Consider the following 22,587-nt stretch of genomic DNA (forward strand, 5'->3'; position numbering starts at 1 on the left):
TGACAAATTCTTTCAATTTCTGTTTGTTGTGGAAGGACTTCATTTCACCTTCATTCATGAGAGCTTTGCAAGGTAGTGTTCTGGGTTGACATTTTTGTTCCTTAAGACTTGGAATATATCTCATCACCATTTTCTCCTAGCCTGTAGTGTTTCTGATGAGAAGTTCACAGTGAGTCTAATTGGAAAGCCTCTGAAAGGAATCTGGTGATTTTCTCATGCACATTTTAGAATCTTCTTTTTGTTTTACTGTGGAGAGTTTGATTACAGTGTGTCATGGTGAAGATATTTTCTGGTCATGTCTATTAGGAGTTCTGTGTGTTTCCTGTACTTGAATGTCCCTTTCTTTCTCCAATTTAGGAAAGTTTTCCTTTTATTAATTCACTAATCCCTTCTCTCTTTCCACGCTTTCAGGAACTCCTAGAACCTGTATGTTGCATCATTTCATAGTATCCTATAGATTCCCAACAGTGTTTTTTAGTTTTCTGATTTTCTGTTCTTGTTTTTTGTCTGACTGAAATTTCCTGCAATTTGTCTTCTAAGTCAGATATTCTTTCTTCTGCTTCTCTGATTCTGTTGTTAAGGCTTTCCACTGCATTTTTTATTTGTTCTATTGAATTCTTCATTTCTAAGATTTTATTTTGCTTTCTATTTAAGATTGAAATTTCGTGGAAGACATTTTCTTTCATGTCATGTATGGATTTCATTAGTTCATGAATTTGCTTCTTCTGATTACTTCTAAGTAATCCTGTGATCAACTTTTTGAATTCCATTTCTGGCATTTCTTCAGACTCTTCATCTTCACAATCTAGTACCTAAATGTTGTATTCTTTTGGGCATGTCATGTTGTCTTCCTTATCCTTGTTTCTTAAATTGGTGCATTTATTATTCAGCATTTGTGGAGATATCCATTGGTTTCTTTGTATGTTTTTTTGTTTGGTTTGTTTTTTGGTTTTGTTTTTTTGCTGTGGTGCCTTTTATCTTTGGACTATGTGTGGATTAGTGGAGTGTCTACTTCCAGGGAATACCTAGAGGCATGTGGTGGGTGTGTTCAGGGAGCTCTGTTCAGAACTCCAGGGTGAAGTGAGTGTTAAGGTGACACCTATGTTGGGCATGATAACTCTCTTCTATCAGAGTTGAGGTTTCTCTGTTCTGTTGGCATAGACTCAGCTCATTTCCTCTCTTCAAAGGAGACCCGCGCCTGAGACTAGCCTCAGTGGGTACACTATTCATCCACACTTCCACAAGGACCACACAAAGCATCTGTGCAGTCCTCGGTGTAAGCAGATTATCCAGCAGTGTCCCTCACCAAGGAACCAGAGAGCCGTGAGTGTGTAGAGCCTCACACAGTGACTGGCCAAAGTCTGAGCCACACGCTGAGCCTTCCACAAAGTCTCAGTGTTTTCACAGTCTTGGCACACAGGCCTCCCACAGTCATGAGCACCCAACCCCCCATTAGTTCTCACTGCCAGACTCAGAAGTCTCTGCTCAGCTGGTTGCTGGCTTGGACACGAGCTGGTACTGCTGTACGTTTGTCCAAAATGGTACCCTCTCTCTATCAGCTTGATACAGGATGCCATTGCAAGATGATCTGGGAGAGAGAAATAGGCTGTCCCCCTCTTTTTTTTCTCCTCTAGTTTGGCAGGTACAGGATCCCCCACAGGACACCAAGCTGGATTCCCTCCAGGCTTTTTCTCAGATTTATCACCAGTGGCTTGAGCTGCTGCTGTTTCAGCTCACTCTGCAAAGCTGGTGTGGGCTGTCGACCACTGGCATCCTGATTTGAGTCCACACCCTCCACTGTGTGGGAGTCCGCTGTGTCCCCTCTCATTTATGTGGAGTTTCCTTTCTTTTCTTACTTGAGACTGTACTTCCTCCACTTTTTTTTTAGACTGTCTTCTAGATTCCACTGGTTAAATTTACCCAAATATGTAAAATTTTTTGTACCTATTGTGAATGGAACTGATTTTTTAAGTTCTTTCTCAGCCAAAACTTGTTGGTATATAAGAATGCTATTGATTTTTGTGTGTTGATTTTATATTCTAGAACTTTGCTAAATTCTGAGTTTCTAATAGTCTATTAATGGAAATCCTTTATATAAAGCATTGTGCCATCTGCAAATGGATAAATTGACTTCCTCCTTTCATATCTGTATACCTTTGATTTCTTTTTCTAATGGCTCTGGCTAAAACTTAAAAAACTGTATTGGATAATAGTGGTTAGTGAACATCGTTGTCTGGTTCCGGATCTTAGTGAAAATGCTTCTGGCTTTTCTCAGGTCAAGATTATGCCGACTGTGGGTTTCTTAATATTTTCTTTATTATGTTGAGATATGTTCCTTTTATATATAATTTTAAGGGTTTTAATCAGGAAAGAATGTTGCATTGAATCCTTTCTCTGTATCCATTGAGAATAACCATATTTTTTTTTAAGATTTTTTTTTTTTATTTGAGAGAGTTAACAGACAATGAGAGGGAGAGACAGAGAGAAGGGTCTTCCATCTGTTGGATCACTGCCCAGGTGGCTGCAATGGTCGAAGCTGCGTCGATCTGAAGCCAGGAGCCAGGTGCTTCTTCCCAATCTCCCATGTGGGTGCAGGGGGCCAAGGACTTGAGCCATCTTCTACTGCTTTCACAGGCCACAGCAGAGAGCTGGATCGGAAGAGGAGCAGCCAGGAGTAGAACTGGCGTCCAAATGGGATGCTGGCACCACAGGCGGAGGATTAACCTACTGCGCCATGGCGCCGGCCCCAACCACATGTTTTTTGTTTGTTTGTTTGGTTTTGTTTTTGTTTTTGTTTTGACAGGCAAAGTGGACAGTGAGAGAGCGGCCGGTGCACCGCGCTGATCTGAAGGCAGGAGCCAGGTGCTTCTCCTGGTCTCCCATGGGGAGCAGGGCCCAAGCACTTGGGCCATCCTCCACTGCACTCCCTGGCCACAGCAGAGAGCTGGCCTGGAAGAGGGGCAACCGGGACAGAATCCGGTGCCCCGACCAGGACTAGAACCCGGTGTGCCGGCGCCACAGGCAGAGGATAGCCTATTGAGCCATGGCGCTGGCCACCACATGGTTTTTATACTTCATTTTATTGATGTTATATATCATGTTTACTGATTAGTATATGTTGAACCATCCCTGCACCCCTGAGATTAATCCTACTTGGTCGGGGTGGATCTTTCTGATGTCTTTTGGATTAGATTTACTAGTATTTTGTTGAGGATTTTTTCATCTGTGTTTATCAGAGATATTGGTCTGTAGTTTGTTTGTTTGTTTGTTTTTCTTGTTTTATATTTCTCTGGTTTTGGAAATAAGTAATGCTGGCCTCATAGAATGAGTTGGAATGGTTCCCTTTGCTTTCAGTTGGCTTGCATTGTTTGAGAAGAACTGGTATCAATTCTTTCATCAAAGTTTGGTAGAACTCAGCAGTGAAGCCAGCTGGTCCTGGACTGTTCTTTTTTGGGAGGTTTTCAATTACTGATTCAGTCTCAGCTTTGATTATTGGCTTATTCAGGTTTTCAGTATCTTTGTGCCTCAATTTTGATAAATTATGTATCCAGAAATCTATTTCTTCTAGATTTTCCAGTTTGTTGGCATATAGCTGTTTGTAATGTTTTCTAATGATTATTTGTAGTTTCTGTGAAATATTTTAACATCTCCTTTTTCATTTCTGATTTTATTAATTTGAATCTTCTCCCTTTTTTTCTTGGTTAGGTGGACCAGTGGTTTATCAGTTTTTTCATTTCTTATAAAAAATAACAGCTCTTCATTTCTTTGATCTTTTATACAGTTTTATTTCTGTTTTTGTTTATTCTCTGATTTTTGTTTGTGTTAATTTTGGGTTGGTTCTTGCTTTTCTGGGTCTTTGAGATGTATTGTTAAGTCATTTATTTGATACCTTTCCAATTTTTTTTATGTAGGCACTCATTGCTATATAGTTTCCTATTAAAACTACTTTTGCTGTATCCCATAAGTTTTGATACATCGTATTTTCATTTTCATTTATTTCAAGACTTTTTTTTAATTTCTCTTTGATTACTTCCATGACCTGTTCATTCAGGAGCATGTTTTTTTGTCTCCATGTATTTGTGTATTTTCTAGAATTTTTGTTGTTAGTTTCCAGCTTCATTCCATTGTGGTCAGAAAGATATGATTTCACTTTTTTTGAATTTGTTGAAATATGTTTTATAGCCTATCATATGGTCTATCCTAAAGAATGCTCCATGTACTGATGAAAAGAATGTGTATTCTGCAGCTGTCGGATGGAATGTTCTATAGCTATCTATTAGGTCCATCTGGCCTATGATGTAGATTAGCTCTGTTTTTGTTGCTTTTTCTTTCTGGGGTATTGAAGTCCCTCAGTATTATTGTATTGGAGCATATGTCTTCCTTTAAGGCCATTAACATTTGTTTTATAAAACTGGGTCCCTAAGCATTTGGTGCATAGACTTTTTTTTTTTTTTGACAGGCAGAGTGGACAGTGAGAGAGAGAGACAGAAAGAAAGGTCTTTCCAGCCAATGGCTGCCGTGGCCTGTGCGCTGTGGCGCACAGTGAGAGAGCGGCCGGCGCACCGTGCTGATCCAATGGCAGGAGCCAGGTGCTTCTCCTGGTCTCCCATGGGGTGCAGGGCCCAAGCACTTAGGCCATCCTCCACTGCCTTCCTGGGGCCACGGCAGAGAGCTGGCCTGGAAGAGGGGCAACTGGGACAGAATCCGGCGCCCCGACCGGGACTAGAACCCGGTGTGCCGGCGCTGCAGGCAGAGGATTAGCCTATTGAGCCACGACGCCGGCCAAGTGCATAGACATTTACTAGTCACATTTTCTTCTTGAATTATTCCCTTAATCATGACATAATGACCTTCTTTGTCTAACAGTTTTTGTCTTGAAATCTATTTTGTCTACTGTGAGTTATAGTTACTCTTGCTTGCTTTTGATTTCCATTTGCATGGAATGTTTTTTCCATCCTTTCACTTTCAGTCCACATGTATCTTTATTGAAGTGTATTTCTTATAGGCAGCATAGAGTTGGGTCTTTTTTTTTTTTAATCAGTTCAACCAGTCTGTATCTTTTAATTGGGGATTTAGTCCATTTACATTCAAGGTTGTAATTGTAATTGTTGTAATTGAAAAGTAATGAGTTAGTCCTGCCATTTTTCCATAAATATTCCTATTTGTTTCTTTAACTGGAGGTTCTCTACCTTCACATTCTTTCATAATGCTAATTATCTTTCTCTACTTCTTAATATGGTACATCCTTAAGTATCATTTGTAAAGCTGGCTGGGTGGTGACACTTCTTTTTATTTTTGCTGGTCTCAGAAGGTCTTTATTTCACTTTTGTTCATGAATAAGAACTTTGCTAGGTAAAGTATTATGGGTTGGCAGTTGTTTTCTTTGAGAACTTTGACTGTTTCCTCTTTTGGCCAATAGAGTTTCTGTTCAGAAATCTGACCTGGTGTTTGTCTTTTGTCAATTTTTTTTTAATTTAAGAATATTCTCTTTATGTCTTAGTTTTGAACATTTAACTATAATGTATCATTTGAGGATCATCTTTGTTCATTCCTATTTGAGGTTCTATGTATTTCCTCTATTTGGATGTCCACATCTTTCTCCAGATTAGCGGAAATTTCCTACTATTTCATTGACTAGGTTTTCTAAGCCATTCTTTTACTATTTCTTCAGGAGCATCTAAGACTTGTGTATTTGGTCATTTGACAGTACCCCATAGATCCCAAACACATCTTTGTTCTAATTTCTTCTTTTTATCTAATGAAAGGTTTCAAAGCACCTGTCTTCTAGATCAGATACTCTTTTTTGCCTCCCCAGGTCCGTTTTTAATGCTTTCCATTATATCTTTTGACTCACTGAATATTTCATTTATAATGTTTTTAATATTTCTGCTGAATTTCTCAACCATGTAAGACACTGATTTTCTAGTTTCATATAACTGTTTCTCTGTATTTTTGAGTAACCTCAGAATCATTCTTTTGAATTCTTTTTCATCTGTCTGCCCTTATTCGTAGTCCAGTGCTAATGTATTATTCCTTTTGGGGAGTCATTGACTGCCTTGTTCATGTTTCTTATGTTTCTAAATTGAATTTTCCACAACTCTTGTTTCTGTCTCTTCTGGAGGATGGTGTTTTGTTGTTGTTTTTGTTTTGTTTTGTTTTTTAAATTGAAGGCTTTATTCCTGGAGATGTAACTCTTGGGCTCAGTGGAGGGCCTAAGACTTAGACTTGAGCTCTAGGGATGGGTGCTGAGTGGGGCTAGGGAGCTCCAGCCATCATTTGAGTTGGGTAAGAGTCTAGAGGAATACCTAAGATGACTATAGTCAGTGTGGGGAGGGAATATTGGAGCTAACCAGTGTGCCCAAAGTCCCCACCTTTCTCTGTGCTGTTTCACAGCCCAGAGTGAGCCTATTGCATCAGTATAGCATACAGCACCAACCAGGCATGCAGCCCACCCAGAGTACCATTTCTTTCTGTGGTCTGTCCTCTGACCCCAATGTGATCTCCATCCCACTGTACAAGGAGCTCCAAATCTCTACATTTAGGCCAGGCTGGGCCACAGGAACCCAGCTGCAACCATGACTTTTCCAAGTTCTGAGGCTTATTCTCACAACTCCCACAACCAAGGGCATAAGCAGGTCTGCTGTCCACCCTGGAAACTGCCCTGCCTCTGGGTCCAGGGGCTCCTGGTCTGCTTTCTGTGCCCCTAGACAGAAGAGAGTCCAGTGACAACCCTACCACAGCAAACTGAGTCTGGCACTTTAGTCGCGGGGTGAGGAGGGTAGGAGCAGGGCAATGTAACTTCCCTTTACAGAACAAAGTGGTCACTCAGACCCCTGTCAGCTCCCCAGCCGGACTGGAAATCAGTGGGACCTGTGTTAAACTGTGTGAAAGCTGCCGGTGTTAGGAGCTGTGGCACGTTCTTCCTAGCATCTCTTAGCAAGATGGTGTTTCCCAGCAGGAAGCAGTCACATTAATGCAGGCTACATAGAATCTAAATAGCATTTGGGCTCTGTATTAGAACATGAATGTTTTTAAGACATATTTTTGTGAATCTAATTTTGGAATCTTTCCCATTAACAAACTGAAATGTAAAACATGTAAAAATTAGGAATATATTCATAAGGATTGATTTTTCCTTGATCAGATGATCACAGACATAGCTCTGAACTAAGCACTGAAGCTTTTTTTCTCCCTTATCTTCAGCTGTGGATCACAACTAAATTTAGGGATTTCCAGATAATGCCATTGTAAAAGCTTTATTATTATATTCCTCTGGTTATTTTTACCAGTACTGCCCGAGAATGGATTTAAGTGATCATATAGTATGCCTCCAAATATTCAATTGAATACAGTCCTATTTTTTATACAGCCTTTTCAGATTGTTTATAAAATATTTAGCGAATGGCTTTGTACCAAAATCTATACTGCAGTACTTTTTTTAGCATCACTCAGTAGAAGGGAAGGCAGGCTCGAGTTTGAATTTAAGTCTTGGCAAACCACATGCTCACTCCTTCCTTTTACCTGATTAAATCCACTGTTTGTGTCTGCTGTGTACACAAGTAAAATTGTAACTTTCAGTGTTCTTCTGAAGTATATAAACTCAATAAAATCTACATGTGTATTATAAGGATAAAATTGAACCTAGTTTGCATATACAGTATTTTAATTCGAATCTAAATTCATATTTTTCAAAAGGAAACAAATCATACATCATTTACTGAAATTAGTTCTCTAAAATTTAATCTTGAGGATGATAGCTAGACTTTTTCACATGGATTCAAACCTACATGTACTTTTTCCTCTTATTTAAAAATTTATTTTGAAGGGTCAGCATTGTGGCATAGAGGGTAAAGCCTGTGCCTGCAATGCCAGCATCCCATATTGGTTCCAGTTTATGTCCCAGCTACTCCACTTGTGATCTAGCTCCTTGCTATTGGCCTGGGAAAAGTAGTGGAAGATGACCCAAGTGTTTTGGCCCCTGCCGCCCATACCCTGGCCTTTGTAACCATTTCGGAGTGAACCAGCAGATGGAAGATCTCTGTCTTTCTTCCTCTCTGTCTTTCTTTCAAACAAATCTTAAGGGAAAAAAAGATGCACTTATTTTGAAAGTTAGAGTTTCGGAGAGAGATGAAGCAACAGGAGAGAGATCTGCTAGTTGGCTGCATTGGCCAGAGTGGGCCAGACAGAAGCCAGGAGCCTGGAATAACATCGGGGTCACACGTGGTTAGCAGCAGCCCAAGCATTTAGGCAATCATCTGCTGGTTTCCCAGTCAAATCAGCAGGGGGCTCTGGATTGGAATTGGAACTTCCAGGATGCAGACTGGCATTCGTGTGGGTGCTGGTATCACAGGCTGCAACGTAAGCTGCTGCACCTGCCCTTGTGTACACCCTTACATTCGCACCATCCTTTGGCCTCTTCACCCTCCGACTCATTGTCTTTTTTCTTTTTTTTAAGATTTATTTATTCATTTGAAAGTCAGAGTTACACAGAGAAAGGAGAGGCAGAGAGAGAGAGAGAGAGGTCTTACATCCATTGGTTCACTCCCCAATTGGCCGCAACGGCTGCGCCGATCAGGAGCCAGGAGCTTCTTCTGGGTCTCCCACGTGGGTGTAGGGGCCCAAGGACTTGGGCCATCTTCTACTGCTTTCCCAGGCCATAGTGGATCAGATGTGAAGCAGCTGGGTCTCGAACTGGCGCCCATATGGGATGCTAGCGCTTCAGGCCAGGTCATTAACCCACTGCTCCACAGCACCAGCCCCTTCATTCTCTTTCCCTTCTTTCCCCTGTATTGTTCTTCTCCACCTCCCCACCCCCACCCCAGGGGCCACCAGGTAGCAGGCTTTATTGGGGAAAGCACAAGGCTCAGGAGCTGGGAGCCCCAGGGGCTGCAGGGTCCTGGGCTGGCCAGAGCAGTGGCAGTGACAACAGCCATGGTGGCCACCCATGCCTCCTTCTTCTTTGTTTCTCCTCCTTGAGGCAATTGCACAACTGCTTCTCAAGGTCCTGTAGCAGGTGCTCCTTGGGTCCATGTGTTAGTCCAGGTGCTCCTGGGCCTCGGCCTGCAGCTGTGCCCTCCTCTCCTTGTCCACCTCCGCCTTCTCCCAGTGCTCCCGCTGCAGCTGCCGCAAGTCCTCAGTCATCTGTGGCATCTTGGCCATGTGCTCTGCAATAAGCTGTGCTCTCCCCCGGACGCCACTGCTCCTCGGCCAGCTGCTGATTTCGCAGGGACTCCTGCATGGTCGCCAGGCTCGGGTACCATTCGCAGTTGCTCCTGCAACTGCAAACCGGGGGCCAACCCTGAGGCAGTGCCATGCCGTGTGAACTGCTTGGCCGCCTGGCACAGACCCAGCTGCCAGTGCAGGGTCAGCAGGTGTTCCGGGTTTGCCTCCCCTGAGCCCTGGTGGGCAGCACAGGCGCTGCCATCTTAGCCACATAGGGCTCTCCCCTCTATTGTCTTGTCATAGTCCTCACAGGAAAGGCCACCTGAGCTCCTGTGCTTGATCCTAATGCTGTTATCTTCCCCTGCAGCACCAGTGGCATCCATAGTTTTTCTTTCCAATTAATTTTTTATTTAGAGAAAAAAAAGCTAAACAATGAGCATATTATTAAAGCCACAGCTTTGGCTTCTCCAGTAGCAGAGAGAAGAAATCATCAAATCATCGTTTCAGAAATGGCCTTATACAGTTTACCCAGGAACATCCAGCCTCCATATTAAACACCTGGTGATAGGTTCTGCCTTTGTCAACACATGCTGGTTTTGGACACTTACGATTATTTAGCTGAACCAAAACGTCAGGAAAGATTCCACTGTGGATATCACACTAAACATTGAATTTTTTTTTTAAGATTTATTTTATTTATTTGAAAGACAGACTTAGAGAGAGAGGTAGAGACAGGGAGAGAGGTCTTCCGTCTGCTGGTTCACTCCCCAGATGGCCACAACAGCCGGAGCTGAGCCGATCAGGAACCAGGAGCTTCTTCCGTGTCTCCCATGTAGGTGCATGGGCCATCCTCCGTTGCTTTCCCAGGTGTATTAAAAGGGAACTGGATCAGAAGTGGAGCAGCCGGGACTCAAACTGGCCCCCAAATGGGAAGCCATTGCTATAGGTGGAGGCTTAGACTACTACGCCACAGCGCTGACTACCTTGTGTAACTCTTTAATATGCACATCATAGGTGTCTGTGTTTAGATATGAACTAAATAAACATGGCCACATTTAAGGAACATGGTGTAGGATAGGAAAGAAATAGGGTTGTGGGAGAGTAAACTTTTGTTTACTAGATTTTTTTTTAAGATTTATTTATTTATTTGAAAGTCAGAGTTACACGGAAAGAGGAGAGACAGAGAGGTTCTCTGTCCACTGGTTCACTCCCCAATTGGCTGCAATGGCTGGAGCTGTGCCAATCCAAAGCCAGGAGCCAGGAGCTTCCTCCATGTCTACCTAGGGTGCAGGGACCCAAGGACTTGGGCCATCTTCCACTGCTTTCGCAAACCATAGCAGAGAGCTAGATTGGACATGGAACAGCCGGGACTTGAACCAGTGCCCATATGGGATGCTAGTGCTGCAGATGGCAGCTTCACCTGCTATGCCACAGTGCCGGCCCCTGTTTACTAGATATTTAGTAAGGTCATATGTTTGTTTTGCTATTGCCTGAAGAGAGTAGTAGAGTAGTTGGAGAGAAATAATAGCATTCTTACAGACACCTGTGTAAATTGGAAAATATGATCAGGAATTTAACAATGGAAGAGTACAAATCAAATTATAGTATCAACATTTATACAGGAAAGCTAGAGAAGACACAAGGAGAGACAGGGAAACATACTCATGGTCAATGGTAGGTAGAACAGATAAAAACAATTAAGAACTAAGAACATAAAGGCCTAAAAAGAATAATGTGGGTCTAACTACTTCATACTGAGCCCTGCACCCTCAAAACAGTGAATACCTCATTTTAAAAAGGCAATACTAGAAAAAATACTCTTTAGTCTTAAAACCACAATAAAAATACACAAATTATACATTCAGAAAAGAGGTGCTACTGTACAAACTGAAAAAGATATTATTTCTTCAATCAAAAAGACCAATTCAGAATTTCAGAATGTGTTGAAAATACTGTATACATGAGAGCCATTGGGCTGTCATTCAGAGAAGGCTTTATAATCTCAAATGTTAAGCAAGAAAGAATGAAAATAGATGAATTAAGAGGTTAACTCAAGGGGCTGGTGTTGTGGCACAGTAGGTTAAGCTGCTGCCTGCAACACTGGCATCCCATAGGGTGCTGGTTCAAGTCCCAGCTTTCCCACTTCATCCAGCTCCCTGCTAATGTGCCTGGGAAGGCAGTGGAAGATGGTTCAGGTGCTTGGGCCCTACCACCCACATGGGAAACCCAGATGAGGCTCCTGGCTCTTGGCTTTAGCTTGGCCCATCCTCAGCTGTTTAGGGAGTAAACTAGCGGATGGGAGAGATTCTCTCTCTCTGTCTCAGGTTCTCTAACTGCCATTCAGATAAATCCAACTGAAAAGGCTGGGTGTGTAGTGCAGTGGCTGGGATGCCAACATCCCATGTTGAAGTCCCTGGGCTCCAATCCCAACTCTACTCCTGATTCCAGCTTCCTGCTAATGCACACCCTGGGAGGCAGCATGTGGTGGCTCATGTAGTTGGATCCCTGGCTCCTGTGCATTTGTGGAATGAATAAGCAGATGGCAGCTCTTCCCTGCCTTTCAAGTCTCTCACCACCTCTCAAATAAATAATGTTTTTTAAAAAATCCAACTTGGGAAATGGCATTGTTTGGGCCCCTGCCACACAGGGGAGATGCAGGGGAAGCACCTGGCTCAGGCCTAGCCTAACCCTGGCTATTGCGGCCAATTGGGGAGTGAACCAGTGGAAGAAAGATCTCTCTTTCTCTCTCTCCATCTCCCTCTCCACCCCTTCCTCTCCCTCTCCCTCCCTCCCTTTTCTTTCAAAATAAATCTTTAAAAAAAAAAAAAAAGTAGTAGCAGAATGAACAATAAAATAAACCTAAGGAAAACTCAAGGTAATAACAAGAACTTAAAATGGAGATTAAGGGACCAGCATTGTGGCATAGTGGGTAAACACTGCCTGCAGTGCCAGCATTTCCTATTGGCACTGGTTTCTGTCCCAGCTGCTCCACTTGCTCTCCAGCTCCCTGCTAACGGCCTGGGAAAGCAGTGGAAAATGGCGCCAAGTGCTTTGGCCCCTGCCGCTCATGTGGGAGATATAGATGAGGCTCTTGGCTCTTGGCTGAGGCCTGGCCCAGCCCCTGCTGTGGCAGCCATCTGGAGAGACCAAGTGGATGGAAGATCTCTGTCTCTCCCCTTCTCTTCAACTTTCACATAAATAAATTTTTAAAAAAATATTAAAGTGAAGATTAGTAAATACAGGAAATACTAAATCCAAAAGCTGCTTGTCTAGGTGGGAAATGGAGAAGGTATATAAAAATAAGTAGCCAACCTAAGCAAAAAAAGAAGAAAATACTAAGAGATTTTGGAGAGGTAACTGTGAATCAGGGGGAGGAATATGCTCTGCCCTCTCTGCATCCACTCTCCAATTCACAACTTGGAAATCAGAGTGATCCTTTTTGTTGGTTGTAATTCTGACTTTTAAGTTATTTTTCTAAGCTGGTTTCCTCTCGGTGCCATCTATTTCATATAATGAATAGCACACTGTTGGATATTTGCATTGTCAAACTGTTTCTCTACATAAGCTGGGTCATTTAAATACCCTGCAAACTCTTTCAGAATTTACACCATCCTGGGATTGTAAACCTGGAATGTATGTTTGAAACCCCAGAACGAGTCTTTGTGGTAATGGAGAAGCTGCATGGAGATATGCTGGAAATGATTCTATCCAGTGAGAAAAGTCGGCTTCCAGAACGAATCACTAAATTCATGGTCACACAGGTATTTTAATTCTTTTTTGAACTAGAAAATTGGAATCTTAGAGAATTAAGCAGTTGTGCTTTTACAACCTGGGAGATTGTGGGAATTGTGAACCCTGAAAATAAATGAGCACCTGCAGCTGAATCCTGATGAATCGTGGTGGAATTTTCAGATTGTTGCACCGCTCACATGGAGTCGCACCGGGGTTTAACTATGATTTTTCTAGCCATTGAAAAATCTTTCTTTAATGACAGATACTTGTTGCTTTGAGGAATCTACATTTTAAGAATATTGTGCACTGTGATTTAAAGCCAGAAAATGTGCTGCTTGCATCTGCAGAGCCGTTTCCTCAGGTGAGATATCCTTGAGAACCTTTTGAAGAATCACTTTTGTCTAAATCTTTACTTTTACTTATTTGAAGGCAGAGTGACAGAGGAAGTAAGGGCAGAGAGACATAGAGTGTGATCTTCATCCTCTGGTTCAGCTCCTAAATGGCCACAATGGCCAGTCAGGCCAGGTTGAAGCCAGGACCTCGGAATTCCATCGTGGTCTCCCACGTAGGTTGCAGGGACCCAAACACTTGGGCCGTGTTCTGCTGCCTTCCCAGGTGCACTAGCAGGCAACTGGATAGGAAGCCAAGCAGCCATGATTGAAACTGGGGCTCTGAAATGGGATGCCAGCATTAAAGCAAAGCGGCAGCTTAATCTGCTGTGCCATAATGCTGACTCATGAAGAATCAATATAATTATCTGACAACATTTATAAAGTATCCACCCATGGAACTTTGGCTTCAAAATGTGTACCCTCTTAAGAGATACAGTTTACAGCCTGCAGCTGCCTATGAGGATTAATAACTAACCATCCAGGTCTCCTACATCAGTGGTGAGGACCAAGCTCTCGGGCCATCCTCAACTGCATTCCCAGGCACATTAGCAGGAAGTGGGGCAGCCAGGGCTTGAACCGGCACCCTTATGGGATGCTAGCATCGTATGCAGGTGCTTAACCCACTATGCCAACACCATCTTTACTTTTTAATAAGTTAGCTTAAGTCTGTGCTTCTACTCTTCAAAGACTATTTGAAAGAGAGAAGCAGCCAGATTCACTGACGGCACAGAGCATTCAGAAAAGGATGTCAGAGTGCATGTCACCAAAATAGCAAGCAGCATCTGAATACACCTTGTGCTTCTTTGCTCTCCACTTGCTGTGCTTTTTAAAGATTTATTTTTATTTGAAAGTCAGAGTTATACAGAGAGAGAAGGAGGGGCAGAGAGAGAGGGAGGGAGGGAGGGAGGGAGGAAGGGAGGGAGGGAGGGAGGTCCTCCATCTACTGGTTTACTCCGCAACTGGCCACAACAGCCGGAGCTGCACCGATGCGGAACCAGGAGCCAGGAGCCAGGAGCTTCCTCCAGGTCTTCGCACACGGGTGCAGGGGCTCAAGTACTTGGGCCATCTTCTGCTGCTTTCCCAGGCCATGACAGCGAGATTGGAAGTAGAGTAGCCAGGACTTGAACCAGCACCCATATGGGATGCTGATATTGTAGGCGGTGGCTTTAACCCACTATGCCACAGTGCTAGCCCCTCACTGTACTATTTTCTAGAAGCCAAATTCCTTAATTTATCTTAAAGTTTTTACAGAAGACATTTTTTGAATCATAACATTTCCTATGGAAAGTATTTGGCATTTGCTTTTCAGTATAGATCAATTTGTCACCAAAACCTTAACTTTTATAAAAGGGTAGCAAGATAGGGCCAGTATTGTGTACAGCAGTTTAAGCTGCCCTCTGTGTCAACAGTATCCCGTATCTTGGAGTTCATTTTGCCAGTTCATTTTGCCACTGCTCTGCTTCCAATCCAACTTCCTGCTAATGAGCCTGGGAAGACAGAAGGTAGCCCAAATACCATCTTCCATGAGGGAAACCTGGATGGAGTTCCTGGTGCCTGGCCTCAGCCTGGCCTAGCCCCAGCTATGGTGGTCATTTTAAAGAATGAACCAGTGGATAGACAATTAATCAGTCTCTTTCTATGGCTCACTCCTTCTCCACCTTTCAAATAAATATTTTTAATAGTACCTTTTTTTAAAGATTCATTTATTTGAGAGGTAAAGTTACAGAGAGATCTTCCATCCTCTGGTTCACTCCCTAAATGGCTGCAACAGCTGGAGCTGGGCTGATCCGAAGCCAGGAGCCAGGAGCTTCTTCCAGTCTCCCATGTGGGTGCAGAGGCCCAAGCACTTGGGCCATTCTGCTGCTTTCCTAGGCCATAGTAGAGAGCTAGAGCAGAAGAGCAGCCAGGACAGGAACCAGCACCCTTATGGGATGCCGGCACTGCGGGCGGAGGCTTAACTTACTACCATACAGCGCCAGCTTCACTAAATCTTTATTTTAAAAAAAAGTAGCAGGGGCCAGCACTGTGGCACAGCAGGTTAATACCCTGGCCTGAAGCACTGGCATCCCATATGGGCGCCAGTTCACTCCACTTTCAATCCAGCTCTCTGCTATGGCCTGGGAAAGCAGTACAAAATGGCCCAATTCTTTGGTCCCCTGCACTGATTTGTTCCACCTTCTTTCTTGGAGCATTCTCCAGCATTTCTCTCCTGGGGCCATTGTGCAGTTTCATTATCTACAAATGTATGCGATTCCTAAAACAGCTGGCAAAGGGCAAGATGGGCATGTGCATAATATATGGTTTTAAATAAATAACAAAAATAACATTGTCCTTTGATTTCCAGGTGAAGCTATGTGACTTTGGATTTGCCCGCATCATTGGTGAAAAGTCATTTAGGAGATCCGTGGTGGGAACGCCAGCGTACCTAGCCCCTGAAGTTCTCAGGAGCAAGGGCTATAACCGTTCCCTAGATATGTGGTCAGTGGGAGTTATCGTCTATGTGAGCCTCAGTGGAACATTTCCTTTCAATGAGGATGAAGACATAAATGACCAAATCCAAAATGCTGCGTTTATGTACCCGCCAAATCCATGGAAAGAAATTTCTAGTGAAGGTAAGAAAAAAATTTGTTTTGGCTCTGTGCTCTTCAGTCTATAAAAAGCCTTGTGATCCCAAATCAGCCTGTCTCTTCTGATTTCTCGTTAAGTTCTCCCACTCATCTTCCAAATTCGGCTAGTTCCCAGTTGTTGAACACTCTTTTCTATTGTCTTTTCAATCATTATCTTCCTTATAGTCCCCAGGTATAATCCATGATACTAATCTAGGCCCCAGCTGCCTCATTCTGGAGCTACTAAAATCTTTTTAACTATCCTGTCCATTAGATTCTTTTCTGTCCTTTCCAGTTGATCATGCCAAGTCCATCTTCAGGAAGCACTGCTTTTATTTTGTACCCAAACATTGGGCTTGCCTCCAACCACTGCAGCTATGGATGTCTGCTGCAGTCCAAAGTGAAGTTCCATAGCACCTCATCTCCCAGTGCGCCCCCACATAAACCTACTTGTGTTCTCTGTTCTGAACTGCTTTCTGCGTCTTGCTCAGGCCTTTTCCTCAGTTTATAACCCCTCCTCCTCAATACTGAAATCTTTCTAATTTTCAGCGACTCCTGAACTTGTGAAGTCTTCACTGACCACTGCTCTAAACCGAGCAGGATATACTTACGCTGACATTTTTCTTTAGGTGTTCTGTCTTTTGATAACTGACTTTTCTGATCTTCAGGACAAGATAGTAAGTTCCTCGCAGTCCTGCAGCTCAGGTTCTTTCCCCTTGGAATAAACTCTGTACCTAACAGACACCTCAGTTTGTTTTCATCTCTCATGTGGACTCTACTGGGAAGCTTCATACATTTATTTCCCCTGGCTAGTAAAGGCTTTTGAGTTTCAACTCCTCATTCTGTGCCCACCTAGAATGATTGGCTGGTCCTCTTTAGTTTACTGAGAGGAAGGAATTGTACACCACTTAAAACATTATTTAACAGTGTCATAGAATCCAATAGAGCCAATGCTGGGGAATACTCCAGCCTAGAATTAGCCAGCCTTTAGAACAAGCAGGGCTTTTTGTTTCTCCAGAAGTGTTGAGCCTAATCATAGCAGCTACCTGCACCATTTTCCCCTGCCTTCCCAGGCCATTACCAGGGAGCTAGACAGATCATAAGTGGAATAGCCAGGACACAAATTGGTACCCATATGGGATGCCAGCATCATAAGCAGTGGCCCAAACCTCTGCGCCACAACTCCAACTCCCTGATTGCATCTTTTTAATTTCATTTCACATATTAGAAAACAAAATTTAGTAACTGATCCCATATCAAGCAGTTAGGCAGCCTCAGAACCACATTTCAGCCTGGGCAGTCTGGCTCTAGTGTCTATATTTAACCTGTACTCCATATTGCCTTAATAAAGTGAAAGTCTGACAGGTACACTTAATTCAGGAAACATTTATGGATCACTGTATGTGTTAGCTTAAAGCCCATATAATTGAGAAATAAAAACCCCTCAACCTTATTTTCTGTGGATTGAACTGCCTTCTAGGCAGAGTCAAAGGTTTAGAATAGTTTATATACAGAAATGCACGTATCTGATTTTGTCTCTTTCCTTAGCAATCGATTTGATAAACAACCTGCTTCAAGTAAAGATGAGAAAACGTTACAGTGTTGACAAATCTCTTAGTCATCCTTGGCTACAGGTAAGGAAATACTTGGAATGTTTTTAGCCTTCCTCATTTGAACAGTTCACGATGGTATTTTCCTAAGGAAACCATTCTAAGATAACAGAGTCTATACGTTTCTTCAAATAATTTACATGCCTTTGCATGAGTGATTAACTTGTGATAGAGCCGAATCTCAAAGTAGCACAGCACATCGTTCAAATCAGTACTGACAGGCAGTGCATCTGCCCTCACCTGAAAGCAGTCGCCTTGCCTTTCATAGAGCTTTAATGTGTTCATGGCAGCTTTTTGTGAGATTGGCATATTACTTTGCTAATTATATATTATTTTAAATGTTCACATTAAGGTTTATTTTTGTGTTGAAGTGATAACCTTTAATATTGCTAATTACAAATTACTGTATACTAAAATCTAGAAGTTTTCAGTTATTTGATTAGAGTGCTAAGTGGAAAAAAAAAGTTGCCAATATTTTCTTTCTTTTATGGTTTGTAATTACTTCTTTTTTTTCCTAGGACTATCAGACTTGGCTTGACCTTAGAGAATTTGAAACACGCATTGGCGAGCGTTATATCACACATGAAAGTGATGATGCTCGCTGGGAAATACATGCATACACTCACAACCTTGTATACCCCAAGCACTTCATTATGGCTCCCAATCCAGATGATATGGAAGAAGATCCCTAACTACCAGTGAGACAACTTCAGTAAAGCAACATTTCATTTTATGGACTAATACATTGCTTCCTAACTGTTGTTCTTTGTAGGCTGTCAATGTGCAAGAATGCAAAGACATGCAGACACAGGATAAGGAACTGGTGACAACAGGGCTTTAGTTCATAATGAAGAGGTACAGGAGGGGAACTAAGTAATAAAAACATATAATGGAATTAAGATGAAGCTTTTTATAAACTTTTGTAGCATAAGCAATAACTGGTTTTGTATTTTTTTCTAATTCTTCACTTTAATATAATAATGCCACTTAATTTATCTTCCCTTTCCTGTCATTTTTTTTTAATAAAGGCAAGCTGGCATCCAGTTATTACATAGTTTGACCAAATCACAGAGTTGTAAGGTTTATTATAACTAAGCAGGTTTGTAATTAAGCAATAACTGTGAGGCTACCAATTGTGATTGACTATAAGGACTCATTGTGTAACCAACTTTAGAGAAAATGAAGGTTTTTCCTGGCTACCTAGTAAGAAAGTGCTGGATTATTCTGCCTTTTTTTTCTTTAGGTCAATCAAAACCCTGAAACAGTGATTCCTAACCTTTTTGGAGCTGCAACTCTGAAATGCTCTCTGTGGAGTAAGATTGTTACCTTTTGTGAGTGTGTTGCAGTACCCACCATGGTAATCTGGGACAAGTGATAGTACAGAACCTGGAGGAGGAACTAACTGCTGGTCGGAATGCTGAGTTTTAATGTGTCTCTTTTGAGGGCTCAACTCTGCTGCTAACACTCATATTGTCAACTGATAGTGTCAGGATGCCACAACTGCTTTCCAACATTTAGTGGGTACAGGTCTACACATGAATTACACAATTCATCTTTACCCAGTATTAAACAATTTGAGAGAAAAAATTAAATACGTACTAAAAGGAAGGCTTGTACAGGGTCAATTAATGTTATGGTTACTGTATAGCAAATTGTATCTTTTTTTCTTCCCTTAGCCTACTGGAGGGCTTTCCAGATATCTGGAATGTTTCAATTATTTTAAGCAGTTGGGGGAACGAGTAGGGATGAATATGAAACAGGCTCCAAGGGTAGGGGCTATTTATGAATATTACGAGTATAGCAAGTAAGTGTTGCATCTTACATCTCAGCTCCAATAGCCAGCTATTTTAAACAGTTATTACTAATATAGTTTGAGGATTCCTCTGAAGTGCTTGGGACCAGAAGTGGTTCAGATTTTGGAGTTTATATAATTGTGGAATATTTCCAGACTACCATTTGAGCATCCCTGATGTGAAAATCCAAACTCCCTAACATCTTAAGGGCCATGGCACTTTCAGATTTTCAGATTAGGGATTCTCAAACTGCATTTTCCCCCAAGGAAAATTTAAGATCTAGGACTGTCCACTTGTAAGAAAACTAGGGCTTTTTGTTTCTTTATTCCTCAATAATCATTATAAACCCTTTTTCTTCCTTCCCCAACCTCAAAGAGCAGAAATTCAGAATCAAAATCTGAGTTGAAGTCTTGGCTGCATTTGTATCAGCTACACTGGCCTGGGCAGATGACAGTCTGAGTCTCTAGTTTTCAGGCTGTAAAATGAAGATCTTAATTCTACCGTTTCTCTCAGTGTAGTCATGAAAGTCAGATCTTCATTTCACAGCAGTCACGTGGGAATTACATTATGAAGCTTATCCTAAAGATAAGGAAATGGAGATATAGTTTGGATATGGATTTGAACCCAGGCAGGATGGCGTCCAGGTCTCTCTACTCTCCTCATCATTCTGCTGTACTGTCTACCCGTAAACATTTCCAAGAGACGCTCTACATATCTAGGTAACTTGTTCTCATAGAGAAGATTAACCAAATTAATTTTGAAAAAAAAAAAAAAAAAAAGGAAATGTATTCCTCCTTTGTTACAGAAGACTTCCCCACGTTTCTGCAATGTAAGTTTATGTCAGTGTGCCCAAATGAAGTAATTCTGAGTTACTAGGCAACCTACTGTGGTCTTACTGCATAAGGAAAAAACTAACTGGAATGATGTTCATTTGCTATACTTATGTAATCAAACTCTAAAGCCATGAAGTTAAATTGCACTCTTTTTTATTTTTATTATTGTTGAATACCTAAGAAGTTTTCTAAAAAATTTTGTAAAGGCACTGTCAATTTGGAGTTGAATAATGACTCTAGATGCTGTATAACCTGCATAACCTTTTGTCTTGAAGTCAAATTGTGTTTGTATAAGAAATAATTGTTTGCTAGAAACATTTGATAATGTACAAAGTAGTCTAAAGTGACACTGTCCAGTACATTTATATTTTTTGTTACACCCACTTTTTGTAAATATCCTCAAAGAAGCTTGATAATAAAATGTATTTCTGTATCACCATACTTGTCCATGTGAAAACCTGAGCCCGTCTCTAGTAGAGGTATCCAAAGAAAATTCTGGTTAGTTGGTTATTTTTCCAAGCCCTAATAACAGAACTATTTCTGAAATAATATTTGTAAATGGAATTAATGCTATATTTAAGAACACTGATTTTTTTAACCTATCAAAAAACTTTGAAATTTTATTATAATTTTATATTAAATTTGAAGTGATTATCTGGAGGTCTTATTTCTCAGAATGAAAGTTAGAATAATTATGACTACACATTTTTTAGAACTACAACAAGATATAGTTTAATCTTCCAGATTTTAAGAAATAAGGTGCCGGCGCCGCGGCTCAATAGGCTAATCCTCCGCCTAGCGGCGCCGGCACACCGGGTTCTAGTCCCGGTCGGGGCGCCGGATTCTGTCCCGGTTGCCCCTCTTCCAGGCCAGCCCTCTGCTGTGGCCAGGGAGTGCAGTGGAGGATGGCCCAGGTGCTTGGGCCCTGCACCCCATGGGAGACCAGGAAAAGCACCTGGCTCCTGGCTCCTGCCATCGGATCAGCGCGGTGCGCCGGCCGCAGCGCGCCGGCCGCGGCGGCCATTGGAGGGTGAACCAACGGCAAAGGAAGACCTTTCTCTCTGTCTCTCTCTCTCACTGTCCACTCTGCCTGTCAAAAAAAAAAAAAAAGAAATAAGGTACTGCCTTCTCAATTTTAAAAACTATTATGCATTAGAAAGGGGCCAACTGTGGGCATTTTTATCTTTCAGAAATTCTCCACATTAAGTCTTGAAAGAAGGAAATATTGGGGCTGGCGCCACGGCTCACTTGGTTAATTCTCCGCCTGCGGTGCCAGCATCCCATGTGGGCACCGGATTCTAGTCCCGGTTGCCCCTCTTCCAGGCCAGCTCTCTGCTGTGGCCAGGGAGTGCAGTGGAGGATGGCCCAAGTGCTTGGGCCCTGCACCCCATGGGAGACCAGGAGAAGCACTTAGCTCCTGGCTTCAAACTGGCGCAGTGCCAGCCATGGCGGCCATTTCGGGGGGTGAACCAATAGAAGAAGGAAGACCTTTCTCTCTGTCTCTGTCTGACTCTACCTGTCAAATAAAAAAAAAGAAAGAAATACAGAAACAGTAAAAGTGCCCAGAGACAGTCTCAAACTGGGCAGCATCAGAACTGGAAGCCTCTGTCCTTTTCTTTAGAGTGAGGATCGGACCGCTAATCCTGTTCTCAGTGAAGCAGAAGCAGCGATAAAAAGCAGTGGTTTATCACTCTGCCTGTGAGTCTCCAATACAGCTGACATAAATTCAAAATACTTGGCTAGTATTTTTTTCTTTAACATCCCTTGTGAATTTCATTTTTATTTAATACATTTGAGCTCTCTTCTCTGCTGGCTCATTCCTCAGATGCCCCCAGTAGCTGGGGCTGGGCTGGGCTGAAGCTGGGCACTGAGAACTCAATCTGGGTCTCCCAGTTGTCTGCCAGGGATCCGAACACCAGAGCCATCACCTGCTGCCTCCCACAGTGCATATTAGCAGAACGCTGGAATTAGCAGACCTGAGGGGCTGGTGCTGTGGCACAGCAAGTAAAGCCACCGCCTGCAGCACCGGCATCCCTTATGTGCACCGGTTCAAGTCCTGGCTGTTCCACTTCCGATCCAGCTCTCCACTATGACCTGGGAAAGCAGCAGAATATGGCCCAAGTCCCTGGTCCCCTAAATGGAAGACCCGGAAGAAGCTCCTGGCTTCGGATCGGTGCAGCTCTGGAAGTGGCATCTTAGCCCAGTGTGCCACAACGCTGCCCATTTGCTGCTAAAAAGAAGAAAAAAGCAGAGCTGGCACTGGAACACAGGCACCCTGATAGGCAATGTGACCCTTCCAAGTGGTCCTTCCTGCTGTGCCAAATACCTGCCTCTCCCTTTTAAATGTATGCTGCTAATTAACAATTTCTCAGAAAGTCCCTGTCTTCACTATTAATATAAAAGTTCTAAGAAACCCAAAGAAAATAGAACACTTTACCTTCATCTAAAAATAAGGGTAT

At 42.5% G+C, this 22,587-nt stretch overlaps 1 protein-coding gene across 2 annotated transcripts in view; it reads left to right on the forward strand.

The window, feature by feature from the left end:
- Positions 1–20,569, forward strand: part of PRKD3 (protein kinase D3) — a 109,971-nt gene extending 89,402 nt beyond the window's left edge. For both annotated transcript variants that reach the window (XM_051839691.2, XM_002709918.5), the window contains exons 15-19: positions 12,762–12,923; positions 13,157–13,255; positions 15,631–15,898; positions 17,441–17,526; positions 18,021–20,569. In XM_051839691.2, the coding sequence (XP_051695651.2) occupies positions 12,762–12,923; positions 13,157–13,255; positions 15,631–15,898; positions 17,441–17,526; positions 18,021–18,194 (789 nt within the window). In that variant the 3' untranslated portion in view covers positions 18,195–20,569. The remainder of the gene's footprint in view (positions 1–12,761; positions 12,924–13,156; positions 13,256–15,630; positions 15,899–17,440; positions 17,527–18,020) is intronic.
- The last annotated feature ends 2,018 nt before the right edge of the window (positions 20,570–22,587 follow it).

Source organism: Oryctolagus cuniculus, chromosome 2 (genome assembly GCF_964237555.1).
Source record: "Oryctolagus cuniculus chromosome 2, mOryCun1.1, whole genome shotgun sequence".
In the NCBI taxonomy this organism is placed as follows: domain Eukaryota; kingdom Metazoa; phylum Chordata; class Mammalia; order Lagomorpha; family Leporidae; genus Oryctolagus; species Oryctolagus cuniculus.